At 42.5% G+C, this 15,293-nt stretch overlaps 1 protein-coding gene across 2 annotated transcripts in view; it reads left to right on the forward strand.

Moving 5' to 3' along the window:
• Positions 1 to 14,952, forward strand: part of OSBPL1A (oxysterol binding protein-like 1A) — an 82,321-nt gene extending 67,369 nt beyond the window's left edge. The window contains exons 19-29 of one of the 2 annotated variants that reach the window (XM_009331442.1): positions 1,677 to 1,811; positions 2,144 to 2,241; positions 2,965 to 3,147; positions 3,637 to 3,744; positions 3,836 to 3,925; positions 4,159 to 4,285; positions 7,484 to 7,600; positions 8,375 to 8,498; positions 10,950 to 11,040; positions 11,999 to 12,022; positions 14,825 to 14,949. In XM_009331442.1, the coding sequence (XP_009329717.1) occupies positions 1,677 to 1,811; positions 2,144 to 2,241; positions 2,965 to 3,147; positions 3,637 to 3,744; positions 3,836 to 3,925; positions 4,159 to 4,285; positions 7,484 to 7,600; positions 8,375 to 8,498; positions 10,950 to 11,040; positions 11,999 to 12,022; positions 14,825 to 14,927 (1,200 nt within the window). In that variant the 3' untranslated portion in view covers positions 14,928 to 14,949. Of the gene's footprint in view, positions 1 to 1,676; positions 1,812 to 2,143; positions 2,242 to 2,964; positions 3,148 to 3,636; positions 3,745 to 3,835; positions 3,926 to 4,158; positions 4,286 to 7,483; positions 7,601 to 8,374; positions 8,499 to 10,949; positions 11,041 to 11,998; positions 12,023 to 14,824 lie in introns of both variants that reach the window. The other variant, XM_009331443.1, reaches the window with a different exon arrangement.
• The last annotated feature ends 341 nt before the right edge of the window (positions 14,953 to 15,293 follow it).

Below are 15,293 nucleotides of genomic sequence, written 5' to 3' on the forward strand. Positions count from 1 at the left end.
GGGTACTGGTGGACAAAAAGCTGGACATGAGCCAGCAATGTGCGCTCGCAGCCCAGAAGGCCAATCGTATCCTGGGCCGCATCAAAAGAAGTGTGGCCAGCAGGTCGAGGGAGGTGATTCTGCGCCTCTACTCCGTTCTCATGAGACCCCACCTGGAGTACTGCGTTCAGCTCTGGGGCCCCCAACATAAGAAGGACATGGAACTGTTGGAGTGAGTCCAGAGGAGGGCCACGAAGATGATCAGAGGGCTGGAGCACCTCTCCTGTGAAGACAGGCTGAGAGAGTTGGGGGTGTTCAGCCTGGAGAAGAGCAGGCTCCGGGGAGACCTTATAGCAGCCTTCCAGTACCTGAAGGGGGCCTACAAGAAGGCTGGAGAGGGACTTTTTACAAGGGCATGTGGTGATAGGACAAGGGGTAATGGCTTTAAACTGAAAGAGGGTAGATTTAGATTAGATATAAGGAAAAGATTCTTCACTATGAGGGTGGTGAGGCACTGGAACAGGTTGCCCAGAGAAGTTGTAGATGCCCCCTCCCTGGAAGTGTTCAAGGTCAGCCTGGTCTAGTGGAAGGTATCCTTGCACATGGCAGGGGGGTTGGAACTAGATGATCTTTAAGGTCCCTTCCAACCCAAACCATTTTATGATTTAGTCACTGTTGTTTTCTCCTCCTCCCCTTGCTGTAGTTAGAAACAGCACCAAGCAATGAGATGTGGAAATGCTGGGGAATGCCTGTATCAGCAACTTCAGGTCTCCTGAGTTGCTGTGAAGCATCTGAGGCTTCTCACAGTGGCTTTAGCAGAAAAGTGTTACAACCTTAAAATGCAAAGAGCAGATTGAAAGCCTGTCTTGCATAAGGTGTGTGCAGGAAAACAATCCATAAAGGTCCTAATTCTGCTTTGCAGAAATTGCTGCACAGCTGTTGCACTTTGGGGGGACACACACAGAACTTGGAGTGGATTGTACTGTAAGTGTCTGCCAAAGCTGTTAGTGCCAGTTGCTGCTATTATGGTTAAGAACCGTGCTGTTTACTGTGCACATTGCCAGTGGTCATACTATATGCTTTTAATTTGCTACTGCAGGCAGTTTAAAACATTGCTATGTTACACGTTCAGAGGGCATGCTTTTTAAAAATGAGAAAGAGAATAAAGAGCATCAAAGCTGTAGGACTTCTTTTAAATTTTTATTCCTGTTACAAAAATTCCTTTTTTCTTCAGAATACAGAATCCCTGTTTTTACTCGCCATGTTTCCCTGTCCTTTCTCATCTTCCTCCCCCAGCTGCCCACCTGCCTCCAAAAAAAGATAATATGTTTAAGTAATTAGATGGCCTATATCTATTTTAAGAGTAATAAATAACTTACGTCTTTAAAAGGGTCCTTAATACTTCGTTCCATTGTTTCATCTCACCTTCTTAATGCATTTCTTGGTAGGAAGTTTGTTTGATATTTGGTTTTCTTTTTGTTTTAAAAGTAGCCTTAATGTCAACACAGATGGGCTTATCAAGCTCATAAGGGATGTACAGGGTTTTTTCCTTTCAGCATTAGTGGAGCCAGGTCAAGCACATTGCATTAGCACTGAGACCATAATTTATTTTTGTAATAAGCCAATTACACTTGGGTTACTGCAGGTCAGTGTATCTAATCATTTGGTTTTTAACACAAACTTCATTTGCGCATCAGGAGTTGTCGAAGATCACAATGCCGGTTATATTCAATGAGCCACTGAGCTTTCTACAGCGACTTACAGAGTATATGGAGCACACATACCTCATCCACAAAGCCAGCTCACTTTCCAGCACAACTGAGCGAATGCAGGTACTTTGGATGTGGTAATTTGTGCTAGCCCTTGATGAATGCGTTGGGATTTTTTTCTTCATAGATAGTCTCATTATAGGAGGAACTCCTGTAATTTGCTGCGTGTCAGATTCTCTCATTCATTAACCAGTTTTGCTTATCTAGGAAAATGTTTTGCTTTTCCTAAGGCTTGCTTTTTTAGTCTTCTGAGGAAAGCTTTATTCCCCTGCCTTGCGAACAGAGCTTTGCTAAGCTATTTCAGAAGAGTCATTCTGTAATACCATGACTGCTGTTGATACTTGATAAAGACTAAAATCAGGAGATTAACTGTGTACTCTTACTCTTTTGAATAGTGTGTTGCTGCATTTGCTGTGTCTGCTGTAGCCTCGCAGTGGGAACGTACAGGGAAGCCGTTCAACCCGTTGCTTGGGGAGACGTATGAACTGATCAGGTAATGAACAGAAGATGCACTGAAGAGTGGAGAGTGGTATTCTGTGTAACTGATGCTTCATTAGACTTGTCAGGTGGCTTGCAGATTGCTCTCTGGCTTGTAGGATTCCACCTATTCTCCTAGCAGCTGCTGGAGGTGCTTGCAATGCGTGTTGGTGTTCAGCAATGCACCTTCCAGTGAAGGGAAACTACTTAACTTCTCAACTCCGAGCAGGCAAAGGAAATTTGCCAGGTTTAAAAGCAAGTTTTATTTACAAAAATGACTATTTTTTCTGAAACCTTCTGAATGAAAAGATGCATGGTACATAAGGGAGGTGTTAGAACTGTAATATTCATTATATGAGTGTTCAGAATACAAATAGGCAATGTTAGTCTATTAGTGTGCAGCTGCACTTAGGGCACTTTTTTCTCTCAGGTGAGGTTTTGGCCCATGTTTATATGAAAGTTTAAGAAAGAGGTCACTATCAAAAGTAAACATATTGGCTGATCAGATTTAGTAGTTTTTGTTACCTTTTTACATTATGGGCTCAGTTATTTAGAATGAGGATTTTGTGTGTATTAGTTGATCTGTCTCTTTGTTTTATCCTAGGGTTTTAACTAACTCTTGCACTGAGTACAGCAACTATGCATGGGTCCAACTATCTGTTTCACCCTGGGGAAAAGAACTGCAGCTTCACTACACTTGATACATAGATACATGCTTTTGTTTGTCTTTATTTTGCAGAGATGATCTTGGATTTAGACTTCTCTCAGAGCAAGTTAGCCATCATCCACCAATCAGTGCTTTCTATGCTGAAGGTTTAAATAATGATTTTGTGTTTCATGGATCAATTTATCCTAAACTCAAATTCTGGGGCAAGAGCGTGGAAGCGGAACCAAAAGGCACAATGACTTTGGAGCTTCTTGAGTAAGTTGATAAGTAATAATTGCATAGGCACAGTGGCCACATCCATGATGATTAGTGTGCATTAGTCTCATGGCTTAGGAACGGACATGTCTAACACCCACATCCTAATGTTTGATGGCAGATCACTTTGTGGGGAGGAGGGGATGAGAAGGTGAAAAGAACTGCCATCATTTCTCCTAATACACAGCGTACTAATAGTAGCAGTAGTTGGGGCTTGTGTCTGTATGTTCTGCAGATGCCTGGACGTCAGTCCTACGAAGACTAGCATGCTTGAGTCCTGTTGGCTTTCCTCATGTCATTCAGTGCTAGCAGTGACTGCACTGAAGTGGCTGTTTTAAGGAATTCATAAAATCAGTACCAATAGGTTAATAAACTTCTTAATTGCCATGTCCATTTCAAGACTTGGTGCGATTTATAGATGATGGCTCATTGCAGGAGTGACATCCAATACAAAGATAGAGTATCTTAATTTTTATTCCCCTCCCTTAGACACAATGAAGCCTACACGTGGACAAATCCTACGTGCTGCGTGCATAACATTATTGTGGGCAAACTTTGGATCGAGCAGTACGGAAACGTGGAAATAACTAACCATAAGTAAGTTGAGAGTGTGAGTGCTTTCACTTGCTGCAGGTTTGAAGAGGAAAAGCATTTGGAAGTAATTAATGCCCTCTTGTTCTGCCTTTAGAACTGGTGAGAAATGTGTACTAAGCTTCAAGCCCTGTGGCCTCTTTGGGAAGGAGTTGCACAAAGTTGAAGGCTACATTCAGGACAAAAGGTAACAGGAAGCAAATGGCTGTCCTCTGTTTCTGATGGGAGCTGTAGAACTGAATGCCTTTAACATAGTCTGTCAAGGGCATGAACCTGCAACAGCAAGGTTATGAATTGTGCAACACCAAGAATGGAGTTTTAAGAGTTGCTCTCAAAAGTTCTTCTTTCAAATATTTTTTGTCTGAAACGATGAAATAAATCTCTTTAAGCTCCTTTGTAAACTTAGTCTTTTTTTGACAGCAAAAAGAAACTTTGTGCCTTGTATGGGAAGTGGACTGAGTGTTTGTACAGTGTTGACCCAGCTACATTCGAAGCTTACAAAAAAAATGACAAGAAAAATGCAGAAGAGAAGAAAAGCGGTAAACAGGTATTATTCATGTAGAGAGGTGGCATCTCAAAAGCATAAGATAGCTAAATATTTTAGTATCATTTAAGAGCATTAAGATTTCTTTTCACTTATTTTCTCTTTCCTAGTAGGATACAAAACAGATTGGATGAGTACCAGCATTAAGGGATAAAATGCTTTCTCTCTCAAGGATTTGTATCCAAAACTTGGAGTGATCTAAATAGTGGCTGGTTCATTACCTGCCTCTTCCTCCCAAGTCAGGAAATAGCATATCCATTAGTTGGACCATGGTTTTGATCGTATATGATAACATTTATATTCTAATAGGAGGATTTGGACTCCTAGAGGCAGGATAGTCTCGTTTCTCATCTTGATAGAAGATCATATTTTCCAGCTTTTTCAAGGAATTTATTGCTTTCTATTAAATTTTCACAACCATAGAAATGCGCTTTTTTTTTCCCCCTCCACAATTGCATTTTTTTTTTTTCTTCTGGAAAAAAACCTCATTCTTAATTCTTCCAGATTTCTGGTCAACAGTATGCTTTTTGTTTAAGGTGAATGGTGATGGTGACAACATACTGCTTGATGAAGAACAACCACTCACGTAGTAGCTTAAAACAGGGATTGTTCCCCTTTGGTGACTGAAGCCAGGTTTTTTGTTGGTTTGGGTGTTGGTAGTTTTTATACTTAAGAAAAAAGAGACGGAGAACTCTGAAAGCAGTTGTTCTGTGCAGGTTCAGATTGTTGCTGTATCTGAGATTGCTCCAGTGCTTGTCGTCAGGGGAGTGCTAAAGCACTGGAGATTACTGCTTCTCTTCGAGTCTGACCCTGTGAGCTCTAGGGAGAAGGAACAAAGAAAAACATACCCTGTGTCTTTGTTCAGCTACCACTTTGCATTTTCCAACAATGCTTAAGATGATCCTTGCTTTTCACTTCAAAATGAAGCATCCTCTTGCATAAAGCTCAAGCTGCAATGTTGCTCTGACTCTAGAAAAACACACTTTTTCTACTCATTTAACAGAACTATTTCTGTGTAGAAAACTGAGAGCTTCGTAATGCACACTATGAATCAGGTAGTCTTTGTTGAATATGTGTTCCCACTGCGCCCTTGTGTTTCAGGAGTTGATACTGTTTATGGGTTTTGAGCATCTAGGTGAGCCAAGTCTCATGTATAATGTCTGGATGTGGTTTGTCCCTTCATGGTAGTGAAGGATTCATTCAGGCATGAAAGTACATGGCCTTTCAAACTTCTAATTAGAATTTTCAGATTTATTTAGTTGTTTTCCAGCTATTCCTTTGTGCTGCGTTGCTACTAATGAAGAATCGCTTCTGTCTCCCTTTAGGGGACCTGCTTGGACGCGAGCCCTTTTGCAAATTGCCCCAGATTTTTCTCCGAATCCCTTTGATTTTTATAGGGATAAAACTTAAGGAAAAATAATTTTGCAGGGAGCTAGACAAGCCTTCATGTATGCAAAGGTGGTATTTTACCAACCCCCTAGACCTGGGGTTAGACCAGGATGATTCTGCTCTGAATGAACTAGAGCTTTTTTTTAATCAAGATGAAGCGTTTTGTGCAGAATTTTCAGTGCAAATATATGGAAGAGCATAATGTAAGGCAACAGCAACTGCCCTCACACGTGCCTCGTTTACAGACGCCAGAGGTCTTGCTTTGGCAAAGTCTGTTACTACCCTCCTAGCAATATACTGAGAGGTTGAGTAGTGCCGAGCATGAAATGTGGATCATTCTTATGGCATTTTTAAGATTATGTATCCAACAAGGCACAAATTGCAGCGTGTACTGTGTAGCCTTTCTATAAAAATTGGTTTGGAGTTTGACAGTCTGGCATTGAAGTGTCTTTGTTTTGATATAAGGATATCTTTCTGATCTGTTCTGCTTCACATTCCCGATTTCTGAAAGATTGATCAGTGTCCCTCAAAGGACAGAATGGCAGGTTGCCAGCACAGTTCAGATGTAGTCAACTAAAAGCCCTGTTTAGCTTCCTGATAGCTGAGGGACTGAACCTGGTCTGCATGTTGGTTACTTTGCAATACAGGTTACTTTGCAACCTGTTTGTTATTAAAAGCACTGTACCCAAGTGCTCCACAGTAAAACAGAACCCTTAATACTTACTAATTTCCTTGGAGGCATGAATCATCTCAGAGGACAACTGCGTCCAGTTTGGGTACTGGATTTTTTTTTGGACTAAAATGTCAGTCTGTATTATCTGATGCAACCATCAGAGAGCAAAGCTTATTAGCAGCAGGATTAAAGCTGTTGGCATGTAGCCAAAGTATTTAAAGCATTAGTTGCCTTTAAGTTCAGCTTTACTCTCCAGTGGTCTCTGAAACATGCTGCTGTTTTTAGCTGCGATAGTGACACCAAGTTTTCTTGGGAGAGCCGTATTCATTGTCTAGCTGACTATAGTTCAGTATTGTAACGTACGCTTGCGTGGCGGAATTAATGTCAGCAGCATTGGACCCCAGCTGCTTTAAAGCTGTCCGTAAAAAGGGTGATGGTTTAGAACTAGTTCAGGTCACATCTACGCTGTGACCACCAGTTATTCTCTACTGCCCTAGTAACGCTGGGTGGTTTCTCCCTTTCTGGGAAAACCATTTCACAGTGCTGTGGCTGCGGCTGCCTCAGGCCGTACGTGTCAGCCTTCATAGGATACCCTTCCCAGAAGAAGTAGCTAATCTAGGATATTCATGTAACGTTTGCAGTCTGCCATTTCAGTAGTGTGGTGGTCAATGGAAAGGAAGGTTCCTCTGAGCAAAGAGCAGCAGCGTAGGGCTTTCTGTTGCGCGCAAACTGAAGACAGCATTTGCATTATGTGCTGTCATTTCTTTGATGTGGAAGGGTGAGGAATGTGACTTCTGTTCTTCAACTCCAATGAAGCAGTAATGGAGTTAAATATGAGGCACGGAAATGCTTGTGTTTGAGGAAACGGGACATCTCTGTGGTGGAAAAATTGACATTTCTTAACGCTTCAACATCCAGATTATATCTACGAAGATGTTGATGCAAGAAACTATTGGGAGTATGTATGCTAATCTTGTTGTCCTTCTTGACAAGCATCTAGAAAAGTTTCTTCGTTGCTGAAATTATTTACTTTTGGTCAAGAAAATAATTTTATGTAAGCTCCAGTGTTGGAATGAATGGGTGTAAATGGTTTATGACTCCAAACAACTCCTTGTCTTTTCTTTGTGTGCTGCCTTTAGGTGGGCAATACTGAGGAACCAGATGAGATGCCGCTGCCAGATTCTGAGAGTGTGTATGTTATTCCTGGAAGTATTTTGCTATGGAAGATAACTCCAAGACCTCCAAATTCAGCACAGGTCAGCTATGCTTCTGCTTATTGGAAGTGGGTGGTATCCCGTTATTCTGTATGTTCAACACAAAGCAAATCCATTTGTTGTCTCTTTCATTAGCAAGTCTGGATTTGCCTGTTCATTGCAACAAACTTTTCCACTACAATTGTAACTTTATAATGTGGGGTTGGAGGGATAACTGCCACAGGCATGACTGTAGAGTTACGGGAATTTCTCTGGAAAATGGGATGCTTCATGTAGCTAGTGGTATGGGGGCTTTCCCCACCCTGCTCCCCCCACGGAGGCACCTACCTGTGAGAAATCTCTTCTGAAGGGCGTTATTAGAGGACAGACGCATCCTAGGAGACTCTTGCAAAGCCCGCGTAGCATGTGTTAGTTTGTGAAGGGCTATGGAGCCGGAGAGCCAGTGGGCGGAATACAAGGGTATGTGTGCAACTGGAATGACAAAGAATTGCAACAAGAAAAGGTGCCCTCAGTGGGTTAATCAAGGGGGAAATCTCTCTGCAGAGAGAGGGAAAATACCAGTAGGACTGGAAAAAGAAGATAAAGAAATAGTGCACTGAGTAATTGGATGCTGGCCTGCTTAAACAGAAACACCAAGGATCACCTACGGTCTGCCTGACAGTGCAGTTTTGCTGGTATCTTGAGTATTCCTATCTTGAGCGATTAAATAATAAAAAAGCACTTGGATGTTTGTTTTTAGACAACGGCTTTCTTGTATTAAGACTAGCAGCTAGAGACATCGTAAAGTCACCTTTTATCTTTGTCTCTGAATTTCAGATGTATAATTTTACTAGCTTTGCTATGGCTTTGAATGAGTTGGACAAAGAAATGGAGAGTGTCATTCCCAAAACTGACTGCCGGCTACGACCAGATATCAGAGCCATGGAAAATGGAGAAATAGGTAACTTCAGTTATTGGCAAAGGTGGTTTTATTTTTTTTTTTGTTAAAACTGAGGGACTGGGAAAAAAGTAAATTCCCCATTCAAGTTGTTAGATGAACTGTTAGAGTAAGTAGGTACCCATAAAGATACATTCCTCCATGCTGCAAGCCTTCTGCAGGTTGTGGTATGCTTCTGGTGAAAGGTATGTCACCCATCTGTACTGGGGCTGGTTGGGATGGAGTTAATTTTCTTCACAGCAGCCCATGTATGGTGCTGTGTTTCAGATTGGTGACCAAAGCAGTGTTGGTAACACATCAATGTTTTAGCTATTGCTGAACAACATCAGCACAGTGTTAAGGCCTTCTCTGTTTCTGGGTTTGGCAAGAGGATGGGAGGGGACACAGCTGGGACAGCTGACCCAAACTGACCAAAGAGATATTCCATACCGTATGACATCATGCTCAGCAATAAATTGTGTGTGTCGGGGGGAAGTAGCTGTTGCTTGGAGGCTGGCTGGATACAGGTCTGCTGGTGGAAGGTCATAAGTGATTGCCTTTGCATCACTTCTTCCTCCTTTTTTTTCTTTCACTTATTAAACTGTCTTTACCTCAACCCATGAGATTTTTTTGCTTTTTGCTCTTTGATTCTCTCCCTTAACTCGCTGGGGTGGATGGGAGTGAACAAATGGCTTGTGGGTGCTTAGTTGCTGGCCAGGAACCCACCACACCACTTGCTTATGTTCTTCCATGTAAGCAAGAATGTTAAACTTCACAACGCTATGCTTTCTATTTAGCTTTAGGCCCTCTGCTGTGCTCCATAGTCAAGCCCTGTAATTGGAAACTAGTCTAAGGAGACAATCTCTGAGCATCAAAAGGAAGTATTTGTGAACTTTTCAGTTTTCTGTTTCCATCAGCCCGAGGCAAAAGGAGTATTTTGATGTGCCAATTCTGAGAAATGCTGTCTAAACTATTTAAGTAGAACTGCAATGCCAAAAGATACACTTGATGCAGAATTCTTCTTCACTGGGAGCTGAGCACTTCTGTTGTCCTAGAATAGTGAATTAGAAATACATTATGAGACTTCCAGTGAGTAGAAATAGTGTGCTTTTTGGAAACCTCATAGAGATTGTTACTGTAGATGCCATAGAGTGAAAAGTGTCTTTTAGTCTTCCGACGTGTGACTTGGTGTTAAATACTTCAATATGGTGTGGAACAGCCTTCCCCTGGCCCTCTTCTGCTCCTTTTTCTTTGGCATTTTGTATGTTAAAGCAGGATGGCCAGCTTTGTAGACTAAAAGCATGGGGGCTCTTGCTTTTTCTGGATTGCTAAGTGATTGGGGTAAGTCATGAAACCTCTGATTTGGTTTCACCTATGTAATAGGGCAATGACTGTGGCTACTTCTGATAAATAGTCCGAGATCTAGGTATGAAGAACTGTGACACGGGCATAATACGGTGCAGTTGGACTTGTGCATTGTTTTTCTCAAAAGCTGATAACCACTTCTCTGAGGCTTTTAAAAAAGCAGATCGGTGAATTCCCACAATCAGTCTCTCCTGCCTGTACAATTCTTTTGTGGCCATCAGGGTGGACATACTTGGCTCAGAGCATCCCCAGGAACTTGTCTGTCTAAACTTGAAGTGCAAATAACTATGCTGTTAGCAACAGACCATATTCCTTAACTATAGTAACAGCATAAAGTCTGTCTAGCAGATAGACTGGTAATACGCAGTGTGTTTGTAGCTGGCAGGGTAACTGGGAATGGCTGATAGTCTTCCAAAAATGATTGTCTCAACTGCTTCTTTCCAAGATGTTTATGAAATGCTTTTTGAGGATTCAGGTATGAAAAAAGATCGCCCTTCACCTAACCTGCTTCTTAGTCTGACTTACTCCTCAGACCTTCTGACCATCCTTTCTGCCAAATAGAAGCAACAGTTCTGCTTGTTTAGGACGATGACCTGTACTACCTTAGTGTGTTAACAAAAAAAATGAAGGGATGCTGCAGAGAGACAATTCTTTGTGGTTTGGAAATGAATATTCCAAACCCCTGTTGATCAGGAACTAGGCACTAGTAACAACTTACCCCAAACCTTAACAAGAAGCAGGTGGCCAGACTTATGAAATAAACCCAGCATATCTTAATCAGTTTCCCTACTGAAATAAATTCTGGGTATGCCACCTCCCCTAGCTCACATTTGCTGTCACGTAATGTGTTTTCAGGGTCCTCGGACCATGGATAAACATGTATTTAGCAGTCTTAAAGACTGGGATTCCATTGGCTGATCTTGTGCCACAGCTGGCCTGGCTTTGCTCTTAGACTAAACCAGAAGCTCTTCTGTGTTATGTAGGAGGCTTTTTAAATGGACAACTTTTACTCCTTCCCTTATTTATTTGCTGGGTCAGATGGAGTAATGTCCCTGTCTGATATTACACTTTACTTCTGTATTTTTATTTGTGTATTTTCATTCCTTCAAGATCTAGCTAGTGAAGAAAAGAAGAGGCTAGAAGAAAAACAAAGGACTGCCCGCAAGAATCGTTCAAAGTCAGAGGAAGACTGGAAGACGAGGTTAGCGTGCTTGCCTCTCTGTGTGTGTGTGTGTGTGTAGTTATATGAAGGTTTTGAACATTCAGGTTAACTGCCAGTCCACGCCGGTGATGTGCAGTGTTGTGTCAGCATGAAGAGCTGACATCATCAGGTTTGGTAGTGCCACTGTTGTATTTGCAGCCTTGGTCCCTGGCAGGCTGTAGTGCTTCCAGAGGGAAGCGTCAGGCTTGGTCTCGGTTCCTTCCCTCTCACGGCTTGCACACCCATATTCAAATACAAACTGTGGTGTCTTTTCTGAGCGCCTCTTGGTTCTGACACGAAAAAGATGTTGCTACCGATAGCTGCTTGTAAGGACTGTTGTTGCTGATTAATTTATAATTGCCTCAAATTTGCATGCTTGGCCAAAGAGAGGAGGAAATGCTTCCTCCAGTGAACTTGATAGCTTATTGCCCGTGACTTCTCAGATCAGTTGCTGTGTGCTGGCAATACTGTATTCCTACTGCATACAGTATTCTCCACGTTGGTGAAATGACTTTAACACCCAGATACCCAAGTCATTGTCTCCTTTCTGAGAGGGTTACGAACTACGAAAGTTAGAAGAGCTAAGGGAAAAATTGGCTTACAAGGGATCTGCCAGGATGTTTGGGGGGTTTTTTGGTGGGTTGGTTGGTTTGGTTTTTTTTTTAGTATAAGATAAGAGGGGTCAGTTGGGAGCTCTTACACAGAAGCCAAGTAGAAATCGTGAAAACATGACTGAATGTATCTAGTTTGACCAGACAAGGTCTATTTAAAAGTATAGTAATAAATTGGCAATCTCTTCACAGAAAAAAAAAATGGTAGGGCTAAACTCTGTGAAAGTAAGCAAGCTTCATCTCTTCCCTATTAACTAGCTATTACGACACCCAGACACTGTGGATTAAATATCTTTAAAATGTCTGTTTGTAACTATAAATCACTTTTTTCTTTTTTTCAAATGAAGTCACCCATCATCCCAGAGTCCCAGGTTTGGACGTGTCTGCCTTTGTATTTTTCCTGTGCCTGCTCTCCTGAAGTGTTTGGGTTTGTTTGCCCTGAGACTGGTGGAAAATAACATTTTTGTAATGCTTCCCAGTAAACATGTTAAGCGCTGGACAGCCTTGCACCTCCCTCTTTCCTGAGTTCAGAGTGGTTCTACCTCTCACCGAGTGTTTTCAAAGCAAGGAATAGTTATACCATGTTCTCCAGGTGCCTGAAGTAGCTTAAGGTATAGCTCAAAGCACCTGAGGGTTGGTATTGGAATTGGGGAATTCCCAGGGGGCAACTCAGAGCAGTGGTTTTTGGGGTGTATAATTAGCGCAGACAGCATTCACAAGGTTCTTCAGCTGCTGTTGTGCAGGTACTGTAGACCTGCTCAGCACTTGCCTGGGATATCCTTTAAGAACTCTCTTGTCTTCCAGGATGTTTCTAAAGCTTTGGCAGAAAATTCCTAGTGTCTGCTCTCTCTAGTAGGAATGCCAAGTGTGACTGCCTCCAAAGGATGAACGTAACGTGTGGAGGAAGAGTTGTGCTTTGGGGAAAAAAAATGCATACTGAGAAGGGAAACTCTCCCACCTGTTCCCAGAAGGTCAACTGTAGGTCTTAATCTGCACTGTAATATAAACTCTGGTGTAAACTATTGCAATTGCCTAGCCACAGAAAAGCAGACTAGTTACTCTGTCTAGTAGAGTTCCTCCCTCGTAAGACAATTCTCCAAAGTGCCTAGCGATTTTTTTTTTTTAGTTATTTTGAATCCACTTTAGAAGTGGGGTCTTGGTGTTTCTGAAGAAGTGATTCATGATGAACATGTCACGTTTTAGAGACTGACCAGTAGTCTTAAGTCTTGAGTAAAAGACTAGTTCGGGTCTGAAACATAGCAGTGGTCTGTTGCTTTTGATGAAAATCAGTCCCCTCCTTCGCCCATCACTTGCCTGGCTAGATTATCTGATTGCTTTGGGTCTCCCGTGTCTCTCAAACTCCGTTCTTCCCATCACCTTTCCCCTTCGTATTGAAGTAGGTGGTCACTGGAGGAGGGGCACATTGTCCTGACCTGTACAAGTGTTGAAGACACACTAGTGAGGCATTGGGTGGTAGAATTCCTTAATATGAGAGACTCTGCTTATAGCTCTGCCTCTCAGCAAACTCCTTGTGCTCTGGAATGAGCTGCTATTACCTGTGAACTAGGAGGTGAACTGGACGCAGGTACACACGCACCCACCAGTTACTTCGGAATAGCTGACGCATCCTGTGTGGAGGTGATGCAGTAGTGAACCATGTGCAGCACAGGGGTTGAGTGACTGCTGTCTTCTGTTGACTTCAGTTCACTTAACCAGGACAGCAGGAGAACCACTGAAGTGTTCAATGGTTCGGTTTGCCACCGTGAACACAGTACAAGGCATTTCTTCTGATACGCATCTCAAATCTTTTGAGCCAAGCAAGACTCGCCTATTAGCTGCCTTGCTTTGTAACATGACGCTGCAGTACTGGTGGCCTTTATGCTTTTGCTTCTTAAAGAGATCAAGTCATACATATTTGGTCCGAATGTGCTTTAATTTCTGTTCTGAAACCTTACGGTACCCTAGAAGGGAAGAGCCGAGTTAAAATGGGCTGCCTTGCACACGCATGATTTACTTAAATGAATGTGTTCACTGCAGTGAGGCACAGAAAGGAAGAGCTGGCTTTTGTGGCCCATGGGGAGGTGAAAGGAAGCTGTGGGGCATGTTAACCACAGAAACAGCTTCTAGCAAGCTGACTTGTGCCATAAACACGGCTTGGCAAAGTACAACAAGAAGTTAAAATGCTAGAGGTCTGGTACTGTGCAGCGTGTACTTTGGAGGCAGAAGATTGAGTGACTGGGCCCAAACAGAAAGCGGTGTTCAGTAACGGGCTGCAGGATTGCCAGAAATGGGTGTGGGAGAGGAGGAAGGACGACAAATTTCTGCGCCGTGCCGATTTGACAGGGTTGTACTCACCACCGGGGGATACTTGCCATTAGTATGGCCGTGTAAGTGCACCTTATTTTACAGATAGATGGCTCCCCCACCAAAAGGTTATATACACATGCACGTGTAATCTGTGCGTGTGTATAGACTGTGCCTCCAGATTAGGTAGGAGGGGAGAGGGAAGGAAAGAAAGAAGGTGCTAAACTTCAGTGATCCTAGCAACAACCGGCTTAGCAAAACTTCATGCAGACAGAATCAGCTTTCTGGCTATTCAGATTAGCCCCCGTGCTAAGGGTGTAATGCAACGCAGTTACGTTATAATAAGCCAGGACTTTTCCTGCAGCCTGCGGGTGATACGTCATCTACACTGAGGGTAGCCAGCACGCTTGTTCTGAGTTAAGTGCATTCCAAAACAAGGCTTTAAAAAACAAGGGGAAATCTAGATCCCTGGGAAATAATGTTTTTCTGTTTTCAGGACTGTGGTGCTTGTGGTGTTTACATGTCTTGCAAAAACTGTTACTGCTTATGCATGCCAAAATGATTGTTCACAACTGCTTTGAAGTAAAACCATACTGTCCTTTTTTATGTGATAGCCTTGACTGCTTCAAGTGACAAAATACTGGTGTCAGTCATTTCACCTAGGAGACATTTAAGTGGCGTGGCAAATGGGGAGAGCTAGCCACTGAAGATGACTTTAAATTCACTCATGAATTTAAAACCAAGAGGGCTCCTGCAATCACAATAATTACTTTGAACAGTAAACTGCTGAAGGTGCAGCAAAGCAGTTCTGAACTTCCATAAAAGTGTGTGTTGATAGCTTCGCTGACATGCTGTATGTTTCCTTGCAGATGGTTCCACCAAGGCCCCAATCCCTATACTGGTACGCAGGACTGGCTTTATTCTGGCAACTACTGGGACAGAAACTACTTTAACTTGCCTGATATTTATTAAAATGCAATAAGGAGCCTGTGACTGATACAAAGGAGTCTTAATCTGTTTTAATGTTTTCCCTTGTTTTACTTATCTGCTGAAAAAACTGACATGTTACCAGAGTATTAAGCATCTCCACAGTAAATCTGGTGGTACACGGTCTGCAGTCCCAGAGGTAGGGGAATAATTTTTCTGGCTGATGGTGGGTCCTGTGTGGACGAAGTAAGTCGCCATGGTTTCGAGCTGCCCTGTTTGCTGAATACACCTATATTAGGTTGTGGTGTATGAGGAATAGAACACCTTCGGCTGTTCTGTGAATACTTTCTTTCGTAGATAACATTGGCACAAGTAAAACTGGTTTTATTTATTGTGACATGGGAATGTTTA

Source organism: Pygoscelis adeliae, unplaced genomic scaffold (genome assembly GCF_000699105.1).
Source record: "Pygoscelis adeliae isolate BGI_AS28 unplaced genomic scaffold, ASM69910v1 Scaffold108, whole genome shotgun sequence".
NCBI lineage: Eukaryota > Metazoa > Chordata > Aves > Sphenisciformes > Spheniscidae > Pygoscelis > Pygoscelis adeliae.